This window comes from Pezoporus wallicus, unplaced genomic scaffold, assembly GCF_028554395.1.
Source record: "Pezoporus wallicus isolate ANWC-B61680 ecotype Strahan unplaced genomic scaffold, APGP_CSIRO_Pwel_v1 contig_3181, whole genome shotgun sequence".
Lineage (NCBI taxonomy): Eukaryota > Metazoa > Chordata > Aves > Psittaciformes > Psittacidae > Pezoporus > Pezoporus wallicus.
In genome coordinates, this window is record NW_026641700.1 from 704,164 (window position 1) to 718,748 (window position 14,585).

General features: G+C 42.7%; 1 protein-coding gene across 2 annotated transcripts in view; it reads right to left on the reverse strand.

The window, feature by feature from the left end:
* Window positions 1-1,819, reverse strand: part of TGFBR2 (transforming growth factor beta receptor 2) — a 56,606-nt gene extending 54,787 nt beyond the window's left edge. Inside the window, exons 1-2 of one of the 2 annotated variants that reach the window (XM_057424832.1) lie at window positions 1,691-1,819; window positions 1,293-1,520 (exon numbers count right to left, since the gene is read on the reverse strand). In XM_057424832.1, coding sequence (XP_057280815.1) covers window positions 1,293-1,386 — 94 coding nt within the window. In that variant the 5' untranslated portion in view covers window positions 1,387-1,520; window positions 1,691-1,819. Of the gene's footprint in view, window positions 1-1,292; window positions 1,651-1,690 lie in introns of those variants that run through there. The other variant, XM_057424831.1, reaches the window with a different exon arrangement.
* Between the last annotated feature and the right edge of the window lie 12,766 nt (window positions 1,820-14,585).

Here is a 14,585-nt window from a genome sequence, read left to right on the forward strand (position 1 = left end):
CAAGCTATTCATTTTATGTTGTTATGTTCCAGCAGCAATTTTGAGATCATTATTGACCACGAACAAGGAAGAATCAGAGGGCACAGAGCAAAGTTTGTAGAAGCTCAGGTGTCTACACATCTTACCTGAAGATGAAAACTAGGCATGTGATGTCACAAGACATCTCAAAAATCTCAATTCTTCAAAATTATTGCAGGTGTAGTTTTGCTGCAATCTGATGTTCTCTTTTTAGGTTCACCAGTTGTGCTGCAACATGATTTAGGGCCTAACATCACAGTTACAGATGTTAGTTCACATATGTGGGTTAGTACTGGTAGGATGGAGATTGAAAGCTCCTCAGGGCAGGGACCTTATTTTTGCAGCAGCACTTTAAACTCTTGGTACCTTCCAGATTATCCTATGAAGAATACCACAAAACAGCCTCAAAAACATATTTAAAGAAGTCTTGGTAAAAACAGAATAAGGGATGTGAAGTGTCATTAAAAGTGAATCAAACAACATGAACACCAAGTGCTACACGAATGAATGCTACTTTCAGTTCAGCTGCTCACAATCACGGCTTAATTCCACTGCAGGCAGAAACTCTCATGTACAACAACTTTTTGGTGAGCAACTGCTGACCCGCACGGCAGCCAGCCCTGTGGCCTCGGCTCAAGCCATGGTGCCTCGGGTGCACTTTCTCGCCCTGCTCCCTGTGGACGTGCAGGCAGAGCTGGTGCCCATCCCAGAGGGCATCGCAAAACCTGTGCCGGGGGCTGGATCCTGCAACCGAAGCAGGCACCGGAGCGGGCGGGAAGCACGGGCCGAGGCCGGCCGGTTCCCCAGGGCCCGCCGCCCCCCCCCCCCCCCCCCCCCCCCCCCCCCCCCCCCCCCCCCCCCCCCCCCCCCCCCCCCCCCCCCCCCCGGCACATGCTGCGCCTGGCCCCAGGTGAGGAGACGCAGCTGCAGGGCCGGGCAGCCGCTACCTCGGGGGCAGCAGCCAGCTTCCGAGCTACCCTCTCTGGGCTCCTCCGGCCGGACCAGACTCTGCTGCATTTCCTGTCGAATCCTCTGTGCTCTCCCCTCTTTCCTCCACGGAAGGACCCTCGGGTTCCCGGTCTTTCTTCCCCGCTTACTTTTCGAGCGGGGTTATAAACAAACACGCTCAACCCTCCCGAAACGTTTCCAGCCTCAAAACTTTCTTAGCAACCGCGTCTCCCCGCTGCTCCGCTGCCGACGCCTGCCTCTGGCTCCGGTACTGCCTCCGGCCCCAGCAACTGTCAAGCGGGAGCGCCGGCCCGGCGCGCACTTACCCCGAAGGAGAGCGGGGACCGAGCAGCCCATGAGGACGCAGAGGGAAAGGCGCAGCAGAAGCCGCCGCAGGCTCCTCGGGAGACAGGGAGTCATCGCGGAACCGGATCGGCACGGGAGGGGGGCGCAGCGCCGGGCAGGCAGCGGGAGGCCGCGGCAGGGCTGGGAGCGGGCTGCGCGGCTCCGCGAATCGGGACCGCGGGTGACTCACTGAACACGGCACTTCGGCGCTGCAGGGGAAACAGGAAATCTTAAACTTCGCAAACAGCTGGGCAGGACTTTCTTACTCTTACAGTAGTTCCTTCTCCCTCTTCCCACAGCCACCCCCTCCCCTGCTCTCGCCCTTTTTCTTTCTTTCTTTCTTTCCTTTTTTATTTTATTATTTAACATGAAACCTCACCCAGTTTGGTGTCAATCATCTGCCAGAGGCCAGCCCCTCTCAGGTCCGGCTCTCCCCTTGCAAGCGCGCCAGGACCAGCCTCGACGTGCAGCCCGCAGCCCTGCTCCTGCGCCTCTCCTTGCCTCCCTCCCTTCCTCCGCCCTGAGACGAGGACCTGGCACAGCCGCAGCTTGCGCTGCCGGGCTCCGGAGTGGTTCCGTCGCTTGCGAGGGGTCTCAGGGTCCACGCAAAAATGTCAGCTAGAACGGTTCCTCCTCCTCGCCAGTTGACAAGGGCCCAGTCTTGCCATAAGGGGCATGGAGGCTCTTCCTTGCACCCGTATTCCCGACCTTACCGATGCTGCTGCAGCCTGTTTCCCCCTCTGCAGACGTAGTATCGAAAGATGGGCATAAGCCCCAGATGAACTAAAGCCAGGGGAGGCTGAAGTCAGGGTAATAACAGGAAACGTTCACACAGACTAGGTGGGCACTCAACTTGCACATGTTGAAGCTGACTGAGACAACTTGTCACCTACCTCCTTTTTTTTTTTTTTTTGCATTTTGCTCCCAGATGGGCTGGATATGCAGCACTTGGTCCCAAGTGACAAGATCAAGTTCTTCTCGAGCCCTCTCTGGAGCAGATATACAAGAGATTTTGCCTTCTCCAGAAAGGAGAAATTGCACATAGGATTCCGGGAACAGGACCAGACTGGCGATGCGTTTTGCATGGCCCAGACAGAACCTCTAGACTCTCAACCTGAATAAGGCCTGAGCTTTCTGCCACTATAAACCCAGCCATTGCAAAGCCAGCAGTTGTCTTGAGATTCAAACCCTTCCTAAGTGTCTGGGCATTGATTAAAAGGCAAATTGATGCACCTGGGGATAATTTGAGGGTGTCTTAAAATTCTGATGATTTGCTTTTGTGTAGGTTGCAACATAAGTTAGAGATACCGATCTGGCTATTTCAGAAAACAGGCTAAGTCCTCAGGGGGAATATATGTAATCATGCTCTGAATGTCCCAGATCAACTCTGTATGAATTTAGAAATGTTTGCATAATGCATTTGATTGGCCTATAACAGATGTTAAAAGAACCCTCATTGTGATATTATGTAAATTTAGGTTTAAAAAGTCCCTAAATGCTTATTTTCACAGTGCAGTCCCAGTTTATGGTGCAAATTCTCATAAACCTCTCCAAGAGCATTTTCCTCTCTCCACCCCCTTTAAATACAGTCAAGATTTGCTTAAACACAGTTGCCACCTTCCAGAGTTAAGAAAAATGTTGGATTCCCCTTTGAGCACAGACTGGAGTGTTCTTATCAGTTCCTGTGCACCAGCTCTGTGCTAGAGGCTGGCTGTGTTTTCAGTAATCCACTTAAGCGAAAGCATTTCTCAGCCTCCATCAGTATATACTGTATGCTGTATACACTTCTCCCTCCTTGTAGCTATCAAGCTGCAGGTACCAAAGAGTTGCTGTTTGCTTAGAAAGTTGTCTGTGTACACTGATCTCTCCTTTTAGTTTTTGGTGACTGACTTCCAATATGAAAAGAAGCTTAAAAGCCATTAAATACAGATTTAATGTTACTAATCAAAACTGTCATGACCCAAGCATGACTTGCTAAGCTGGCCTCTGCCTCACTTGCATCTCTCTCTCTTGCATGAATGCCATGGCTGTTTTCCCACATAGGTGTTTTTTTGACCAGTCTCTCAGTTACGGCCTGACAATAGGAGAGGGGCTTGCAGGATATGGAGGCCTTGGGGAGGGCTGTACTTGGGTCACCAGTAGTCTCACACCCCTGACTGCAGCCTGGCATCACAGCCTCTCTCTCACATGAGAGGATATGGTGCCTGTTACAGAGTAAGTTAGGAGTCTGTAACAGTGGATTTCAGAAGTCTGATATCTCCATATAAGCATTGGTTTTATTTCCAAAGACATCATGCTGGATTGTGCTACAGCTGTACTTGGGATGTTCAGAGAGCCCTTGAGGGTGGTAGATGCTATTAGAAAGTTTTTGCATGGAAGGAATATATCTTACCTGGATATCTATATGATTTGTAGTATTTAGTGTGACCAAGGTCAAGGTGGAAGTTGAAGTACAGATATGTCCCAGACAGGCTTATTAACAAAAGCTCACGTCCTGCCTTTTTGAGTATTACAAGCTTCCCTGTTAGAGGCCAAAATGCAGCTTAATCAGGATTTCCTGGATGACCAAAATATATAGAACAAGACCAAGTTGGTCATTTCTTTCCATTTCCTTGTTCATAGTTCCCAGATCCCTATTTGCAGATGGCAGATTGAAACTGTGAATATTTAAACTCAGCCTGAGGTAAGAGAGCTGTCTTCAAAGAGTCACAGATTAAAGCTGCAAATTATTAACTCCAGTCTTACAGGGTAAGGAAGGGTCAGCTAATTTCAGTTTGCTCCTTAGAAAGGCAAAATATTGAAGAATGACTATTGTATTTTCTTTCTGACCCCCAGAAAGAGACACCCATTATACAAACAATCTAGCTCCTCTTGTACCTCAGGGCCTTCAGGTGAGGACAAGCTAAGTGCTTCTTTCTGGAGTTTTAGTTACAGCTTTTTTAAAACAGTCCATAAAAACTACGGATTCCAAACTATTATTCCAGCCATTTCTCATCTTGCAGTATCATATTTCTGTCAAAATCCCATGTGAACTACAGCATTATTCTCATATGAAGAACACTTTTCAAGCTTCTGCAAAACTTGCATGTTACTAAAGTCTATAGTTTCACTGTACTGAACATACACTTTTAGCCCAAAATCATTCTACCCACATTATTTTGATTTGTTTATTAGCTCCACTGCTGCTTTGTTTAAGAATTCCACAACAACTTACTTCCCAGGTCCACTGACTCAAAATTAAACAAGGCCTATACAGCTGCACTAACAGAATGGGATGTTTGTGCCTATATAAAGCTGACATATGTGGCTTAGGGTGAAGACATCTCACCTTACTTTAGCTGTCTACGAATTAGCCTTAGAGTGAAAATCCAGGATATGACTGCAATAACCTATGACCTTTCCTGCCATCTAAAGGAACAGTTTCATTTGACTGTAGTGGGTTAGTCTCTGGTCAGGTTCAAGGACCAAAGGATGAAAGCTGGATGAATAGAACTGCCATTACAGTGGCAGCAAGCTATTAGGTCACTTCCATTCCCTTATTCACCAGAGAATGGAAGAGTCTAGGTATTTTAAAAACCTCTAGACACATGAGCTGACGACAGAGAGTATAGTTAGCTCAGACATCTACTTTTTAGGTATCTGATGTTAGATTACATGAATCCTAAAGAAAAAGTTCTTTGAATTGTATACATCATAAAATGTAAGCTACAAGGTGGTTTACTCACTGGCAACCGTTGGAGTTACTGCCTGTGATTTTTGCTGTGAATGGAATACAGCAACTGGGTGCATAGAATGCCGATACTGCCTTGACAAAACTACTAATGATGTAGCTGGAATAAGTAGTTTGACTGAAATAAAAACATTGATAACTGAATAATTTTTGTCATTGTTTACTTTCAAAAGAAAAATAGGAAATCTGCTTTGAAAAAGTTGACATGTCCCATTTTGATGTATTTGGTATGATACAGATCAGATTTTGTTTTGAAGCAGTCCATTTCAGTTTTGAATTTTTTTTGTTGTCTCCTTGTTACATATAAATACAAAACATGGGAGCAATGTATAACACTTTGATTTCACTGCAGTTAAGGAAGATGTTTATTTTCAGGGAAATTCTGGTATTTCAGTTCAAATCAAAGTCAAATTTTGTAATCCTGTATCATTTGCAACCCAAAACTTCTGTCCCCCACAGTGTTCTGTTCACAAAGCTGACATTTGCCTGCTAGTTTTCAAATTGAGGGTGCTTGGCATGGAGTATTGGCCTTTCAGTGTGCTTGGTAAAAGTTCTGCCTGTCTTGTGCATAATTCACTGAAGAACGCATAGTCCTCTTCAGAGTAGTGTTAAACTATGGTGCCCTGTATCACTGCTTGCATCATATTTCCCTCTTCATTTAGGTTATCATAGAACACAGAATTTAAATTATCATAGAACACAGAATTATTAGGTTATCATAGAACACAGAATTTCTTCTTTTGCGTAATCACTGGTTTCAACTTGTTACCAATAATTTGCAGCATTATGAGAACACACACAGCCTCAAGCAAGGACATTTACAAAAGGTTACATTCATTGCAAAATGTTTTGAAAGACTCATAAAAAGTGTTTGGACTTAACACAGCATTATGCTTATCTCACAGATATAATCAAATTAAAACATCTACTGTGTGTAATCATCTGTCAGAAGGCAATCAGCTTGTTATCAACTCCTGCATGCATCAGAGGCAGCAAGAATAATGTTATCTTCAAGATTTATCTTAGTGATGCTTTCTGTACAAATCTCATGAATGATACCTAGGAAAATAAAGTTTTGAAATATTATTCAGATTAGCACTACACTCTCAGGGCACTGCTGTTCACATGATCTCTGACTTAGCTATAATGCAAATCAACTGTTTTAAGCTTCACTGAACTGACTTATTCTGTGTTTACCATGGGTGTATAAATACCCCCAATAGTGAAACCAGAAGTACCTTACTGTCAGAAGAGATACCATTCCTGCAGTGCTTCACAGGAAGCAGCATTAATCTCACCACACAATCTTTTACATGAAGAATTCCATTCTGTTGTTTCAAAAGCAAATTACATTGGATAATTTTATGCAGTTTTCTAAGGTTTCTTGTACTCTCACAATGAGCAAACTTGCACATTTCCATAAGCATGTTTTACCTTTTTTCTCAACTCTTTTACGTGTACAAAGAAGTAGTAAAACTAAGTGTAGATGAAGTGGCATTTTTAGAAGACATGGAACCAAATTATTACAGATATACTTGTGATATAATTCGAGTTGCTCAAAAACATGGTAACGTATGGAACCTGTCTCCATTACCACATAATTTGTAGTATCCATTATCATCAAAGCTTGTTATTTTAGGCTCTTCATTAGAAAAAATTAAACAGGGGATGCCAAGCCTCAGAAAATATCTGAAGCTACCAAAGAACCTAAGTAGCATGACACAGAGGACCTTCTGTTTCATTTTTCTTACTGGAACAAAAGGGAGTTGTGAATCTATGATAGACTATATCCCTAAATCTAATCTGAAAGAATCCCAGTACTTCAACCGCGAAGCCCCAGAACCAAGAAAAGTATCCTCCAACCCCACCAAGCAGAGGATCATGTCTGTGTTATTCAGGAATTCAGTACACTGATGATGTTAAACTGACTCATTTGACCATGATCTTTAAACAAATTTATTTGAGATAACACAGCTGCTCCTCTCAGGAAGGAAATGCATGGTTCTATAATTTTTTGTCTGCAAGGCAACTTTATGATCTGTGGTCACAGAAAGTGGCTACTGTGCTTTAGAGGTCAGAAGCAAGCAGTACAGGAGCTTCCACAATGCATTGGGAGTTGGATGTTGTTCCAACAGAGCTGACCCTGGAACAAATGAGGTAACTGTGGATTGCAGATAACACAGCTAATGTAATTCACTTTGCTATTTTCCTTTTCTGTGACTAAGCCCATCACCAAAATAGCCTGTGAGCCCCATTTTCAGGCTGTGCACACACAGTGTCCTGCATTTTCCAGCTGGTATGCCATCTCCCCAGTTGGAAGATGATATTCATGGAATCCTACTGGCTCTCAACATTGGGCAGGCTTTTCCTTTCACAACTCAGCCAGGCTACTGTCAGTAGTTTTCATTCTTGTCTGAAGTTGTCTAATACTGGACAGTGAATATTACATAGCGCTCAACTGAAACTCTCAGTAGGTGTGAAGGATGCCAGTTGCATCTGGTATATTGGGACAAGTCTTGGGGGCATTAAAAACTTCTGCAAGAATCAGGGATAGTTTGTTAATCCACATCCTCAGTGCTATTCAAGGTTCTCTGCATTACTATAACAATATTGGGGCTATTAGGGAAAGCTTTAGTGCAATTTACACCCATTTTATTATCCTTTTACAATATTAAAGTGTTATAAATAGTCCTTAACATAACTGAGAATTAGGTGCTTTGCAGTTAATAAAAGGTGCATGATTGAATCCACTGTCTATGGAGAAACAACACCATTCATTTTCTGTCAATCTCACACTTCTGGAGTGTCAATTCCCCAAGTTCTATGTCCAGACACTGACTGCAATAATGAAACAAATAAGCGTTGCTGGTTTAAAGTCAGTCTTCTCTCTACAAAGGTGCATAACATTTCTTGCTCAACTTTGCCCAGTCTGTAAGAATGTTTTTCATGTCTCTGGTGACCTATGGCTGGAGAAAATGATTTGGCAATTCCCCTGCCTATTACAAATTGATGTGCAATTGAGACTGATAAGGGATGAGAATGTGAGTGAATAGTTGTATATTTGTGTGATTTGAAGTAGAGATAAGGACACATCTTGTTCAGTGCTACCACAGTTTGATCTTTGAATCATACAGCAGTTGGAACCCTCCTGTCTTGAGAGCCCACTGCCCATCTAATATAAAAATTGCTTAGAAATTGAAGAGTTTTTAGGCTTTATGGTTAAGTAAACAAGACAGCCAGGCAATGGGGTGGGATGCTGCACAGAGAAAGGTAGTGATGCTCATTAGTGAGTGAGGAGATCCTGTTGAAGTGAGACTGAATTTTCTGAAAAGCCTTTATAATACTTACTATTTGACGCATGTATTTGCTTGCCGTAAATATTGGCCTGGTTTTCATCTCTGTCCTTTCCTGATGTTTTTCTACTGTGATTCAAAAATAAGAAAAGATTGAAAAATCAACTTCAATAATCTCCATCACAAATGAAAAGTAATTTACAGCTGTCTGCATGACATTACTCTTGTATTATTTTCAGTGTTTTTCCTTTAAAGGGCATGCTGTTCTGAATTGGCATGTCTTTCTTTTCTTCATTTTGTTGCGGGTTATTTGCCTTCTTTCCTTGGATTCCTCTTCCTTATTTCTCCCATACTCTAATATATCTTTCCTTCTTTTCTTTCAGTTTATTCTGAGCATTTTAATCTATCTCCATTAACTTGTCCTCAGGGTGTCAACTACACGCTGCTATTAAATGTCAGTCATTTTCTTTAACATCTTTGCAATTACTGCTGTTTCAAACTGTGGTACTGTTAGACTTAACAAGCTATTTCTCCAAAAAAGTGCTCATGTGTTCCTGGGTGCACATTAACATTTCTTTCAGAAGAGAAATTTCTGACTGTTACTTTCACAACTAGCAACAACAACCCTCAGTTAATTTATCAGTGGTAAAAATTCTGTCATATAGTGTCTTTTAGTCAAAGCCCAGAATAAAGGTCTTTGTGAAATGGGAGTGGCATAATATACTTTACAGCTCTTTTATTTGCCCTGTTAACCACAGTGAAGAGTCCTAGCCCAGGCTGGTCCTCATTCCATTACTGCACTCAACAATTCTAGTTACAGTCAGATGTGCTGATAAGCTGATATGTAAAGCCCTGAAAAAAGCCATGGCACTGAGGTCTGATTTTTCTACTAGTGTAGCTGAGCTGGGGGTGGCATTGCAGAGTGAGCTTGGCTTCCTGTACAGAAACTGTTTCCACCCCTCTCTAATCTGCTCATGAATCATACTGGGGAGTAGAGATCCTATTTTCACTGCAAAACTGGGCATTTGACTCATGACAGCGCCAAACATCTTCCAGTGCTGTCCCACAATTTGCCCTGGCTGTGAGCTCTTCAGTCCTTCCCAGGGACTGGATCGTTAGCTCAGATGAACACTGCACTGAGAACTACTCCCAGACTTGCTTGATAGTCTCCTAGGAGACCCAGAGGAGACAAAGGTAGATTAGACTAACATACAAAGTCAGATCCAGGTTACCAGTGCCTATGCTGATTGCAGCGAAGACCTACCTTCTATGTAACTAAACTTGAAGCTGAAACACCACCAGATTTTTACAATAACCCAGAGCTGTAGCAGGATGTTTCAGTCTCAGAGCTTCTCTTTTCTGTCCTGCCTTTCCCATTGCCATCAGTGCATTCTTTCACCTGCTTTTTCCAGTTCCTGAGATCTCTGTCTCACTGATGCTCTTTCTAGCCTCCCTGATTTCCTGCTGCTGCCCCTGCCTGCTCAGCCTGGCTTGCTGGGCAGCAGCACCAGCTGGCAGGGTTTGACATACTTGGTTTGGGTTGCTGTGCCCCTTGATGTGTCCCTGCCCATCCTGAATGGGTCACCCTCCATGGCTCTTTTACATGGTATTTCTTGTAAACTTTCTTAAAAACAATAAGGATTCAATAAAAACATTGATCTGTAATCTGAAACACCTATTAGGTCATTGTTTAATTTCTTTCCATACTTAGCTGGGCAAGAGAATTTAAAAGGCAAATATGATTGTTAGAACTAAATTGCTTTTAATACTTCAGTTAAAGTTTGCTGGTGCCACAGTCATATAATCATTGATGAGGCTTTTCATCACTGAGTTTCTACACAGAAAATGTGGAGTAAATGCTGTCTTGGACTCTAAAAATTTGGATATCTAGCTGCTGCTTATTGATGAGTTCTGATGTTTGTCCTCTTGGGTGTCAGTGAGAACAATAAGAATCGGCAAAGAACAGATTTATACAGACAGCTCAAGTGTTTTTCCTTTCCTTCGCCATACCAAGCCAGACACGGCTGTCAGCCCAATCATCTAGTCTTCAGTCACGCACAACATCCCCTGAAAGTCAAAATTCCTTCCATATGCCATGACAAATGGTGCCAGCTGTGCTTGTATTGTATGATATAGCTGGAGCACAGAGCCAAGGTCTGCTGCCTTCCTGTTTTCTGCTTACTGCTCACCCACCTCATAGCAAAGAAGCCATGTCTTTGAAGGGGCCTCACTGGCAACCAGAAAGCAGACAGCTTATGGAGGTGATGAAGAGAGCAAGGTACCATTTTGCCTATCCTACATAGACGTGTAGACCTTCACCTCAATGAACTGCAAGTCATGTAACTGTAAGTATAACTCATCTCAAAATCTTCCACTGGAGAAAACAGCTGGAGGCCCCACTAGAGGGCCCTAAGTCTTCCCCCGCTTTTCCCTCCCTGTTGATTTTCACCCAAAAAAACTATGGTTTTTTGCATCAGAATAAACCACTAAAGCTGCAGAGTTGCACCATTCATGCCAACAGCTTGCTCTTCTCTTCAGGGAGTCATACAAGCTTTCTAAGAATCCTAAGAGGAAACCCAATGATTCTTACAGACTAAGAGACATATTACTCCCTGTGAAGTGCTTGAAGATCCTCAGCTGGAATGCATGGTGGAGGAAGAGATGCCTGGGAAGCACAGGCAAATTTCTTTTCTTAGGAGTGATCATTACAACATTAAAAATAAAACCCCCAAAGTGTTAGTGCTTACAGCACTGAGTAGATTTTTAGGCAAGGATGTATATCTATTATTTCTGTTGTTGACCTTAGAGTGTGGTACCTGAAGTGACAAGGTGGGGGATAACTCATACTTCTGTGGACATGTTTTCTCATGTGTTACATAGAAGTGATAACTACTAACCCACAGTGTGGATGATCTATTTGGGCATATAAGGCAGACTTTACTCCCCAGGTGGAAAGCACCATACATATGTAGTCATATTTAGATTACATTTACTTCATGTTTAGATGATATTTAGAGTACTTCATAACTCTAGTATGTTTTCTTCTACATGGCCTTTCAGGTGCAAATTCTTTTTGCAGTGTTCAGGTTGACTCCTAAGTTGACATCGGCAGTATCAAATTTGATACATCTGGGGCATGCTAACATCACACTGTTTGCAACTCAATGCTAGTCATAGACCAGCAATGTGAGCTTCCAGGTGTGAAAGAAGTGGTGACAACTGAGAGCTGGCAGGTGCTGATAAAACGTGAGCTAACATGCGATAAGCGGAACCAGTGTGAACTTTGGTTTCAAAGCCTAACGCATGTTTGCAAAGGCTGCATTTGCAGCCCTAGAAAGGAATTAGAGGTTGTTTTGCAGCAGCCACAGAATAACCTTCTGCTATTGTGCTAGAAAGGTTGCACACCACTTTTAGCTTCTGCAAACCAGCTTACCACAGAGACTTCCTTGTGAGCTTACCCCTGCTGTGTTGGTACTACTGCAGCTAGGCTGCTCAGTGTATGCAGCTGGTGGGGGGCTTTCTGCCTCCTTTTACAGCAGGCAGCCGTTTCTGGCCCTCATCTACACCACTTTAGGAGATGGGCCCCAAGTTGTGAAGTCTGAATCTGGATCCAAACACAATTTTCTTCAGCAATCACAGGAGATCTCATACTAGGTTTGGGTTTGCTCCATTCAGATGAAAGCCCAAATGCAAAGCTTGTCTTCCAACCAAAACTCCATCAAAGCTTTAGGGCCTGGAGCTGTAGTTCTGGTTTAGCTCCTTTTCTAGATATTTTTGAAAAACATATATATAGAAAAGTTAAAGACAGACCTTTGTCCCATTGAAGTCAGTACAGTTTTGCTTTCTTGACACTGATTTAAAAAAGTCATTTAGATCATAAGTAAGATCAATGCCAACTGGAATTTTCCAGAATTTTCCTACACACCTAATGTTTTGTTGCCCATCAGACACCTTAGATCTGTAGAAATCTCCATTTGTGATTACATTTTATTTCATTAGACACAGGGCCTTCTCCATTTAGTATTAACTCAAGAAACATGTTCAAAAAAAGTCCTTGTTTGGTTTGATTGCATACATTCTAGTAGTTTCTTCTGGGGTGGCGGGCTGTTTCCTGTAATAGATTTAGCGCTGAGATGGGATAACAGATGAGAATTGACTACCAAGTTATTCTATGGCAATGATTTCTATGTTTCCGCTATCACGTAATCCCAAGGTCGGACCCAAGCAGGTGAGAGCTGATGGCTCAGAATACCGGTTGCCCGAAGGAGTGGACAGCAATGTACAGAGAGCACAGCACTCCTGAGGCTCACGCAGCAGTTTTTAGAACAGTTGTTGCTCCTACCTCTGCGTTGGAAAGGGCTTTGGAAGACATCTTGCTCTAGGAAAAAAAAGTCTTTTTAAAGCATGTTATTAGTTATCTGTATTTGTTTGTAACAGAATTAAAATTGAATGGGTTGTGCTCACTGAGCAGCACAAAACCAGCAGCTGACTTCAGATGAAATGAGCTCAATTTAAACATGCTCAGGTTCAGATACATGGTAAGCAATGTACTGGTAAAAGAGTGATAAAGATTATTCATATAAGCAGTCGTTTCTCCATCCGTGTAGAAAGAAACACTATCAATGGCAGTGGTTGACTGTGGTCATTGTTCAGTAGTCTCAGTGACCTCTGATTACTAACCTAGCACTCCTCCACAATGCTGCACAGTGCTTCCGGGCTGTTGACAGCCCCTGAAACACACCAGCGGTTTCTGTTCAGTCTGTATGAAACTTCATCTTGTTGGACGAAGGAAATCATATATCTGAGTTTTATTTTAGAGGCGTAGTAATGACAGCTGGTTTTTAAGTGCCTAGAAAAGCAGCAAGAGCAAAAGGACTCTATCAGACTTTAGAGATCAGAACAGAGCTCTGGGAAAGTCTGCAGTTCCAGCAGCACCTGTCACATCAAGCTACTATGCATGCAGGTTAGGCTGTGTAAAGAAGGAAAGAAGAATAAATTCATGTGGTTACTTGTGGTCATGCCTCAGTTCTGTTACTGCTCCTACCATGAGAGTACAAGCAAGACACTTAAGATTTCAACACACCAAAAAAAGATTTTGCAAGAAACAAGTTATTAAGTGTTCATGTTGGAAAATAAGACACTTAGAATACTTCCGCATTTATGAAAGGGGTAGGGAGCATTTGTGAAGGGGTCAGCCTTACAGTACCAGTGTTGTGAAGTTCATGTAACTAGGGACACTTTCCAGCAACTGGGAAGTGGTCAGAGAATTACCCGGATAAAGTGAAGTCCTTTGTTAGCAAGGCAATGTTTTTAACTCTTTCCACATACCAGCTTTTTTACAAGCAGAAATTCCCCAGCCATAGTGAAATGCTTCAGGCTTATTACAGTGCCTGCACAAGTGAAGTACATATTTATTGAAGTGATGAGGACTCTCTTTGCCGTTCAAGGGACTAGTATATTTACTGTCTACATGAAGTAGTCCTTAAATAAGGGAAGAATTTAATCATGCAAGAACTAAGAAGGTTGAGTTATTTCCTCAAGAGAAACAGGAGCACACCCCTGTGTGCCCCTTCCAGAGCCATCAGAAACGGATAACCTCTGCAGAACAACCACCAGTACCACAGGGCAGGTGGAGAGGTGACCCTCTTCCAGGCAGTGAAGCTTGTCTTTCAGTTGTATATTGCCTTTTCTAATTAGTGTATCTAAATCTTTTACCACAAAAAGACTATTCAAGCTGATGCAATACTTCAGTATGCTACCCGTTAATGGAAAAAACCTTTCCCATTCTTCAAATTAAAAGAAAAAAAAAAACACAAACCCAAACAAACCAGCAAATTTTAAACTTCTGTGAGCTGCTGGATATTTAGGAACAAGCTGATACTTAGCTCATTTTATTTTCACAAACTACTTTGTCCTGCCTTTTCATTACATGTATTTTCTTTTCTATACAGTACCTTCCAAATGTGTATTGAAATTCTTGGAAAGTAGAATTTCTTTCAGTAAAGTAAATTCAGACAGAATAATCTGTAATGGAATTTTTTTAATTAGGTAGAGAATTGTTGGAGAGACTGCCAAGGGAAACAAGAAAAAGTGCCACCCCTTTTTAACTGGGTGGAAAGATGTTCTTGGAGAGTTATGGGCTGAGACTTCATTTGTAGCATAATGTCTTGGCACTGTACAATATTCTGTTTGATTGCTGAGGTAGCAGACTTACCTACAGTGGTTTCATGGAAAGATTAAAGCCAGGAAAG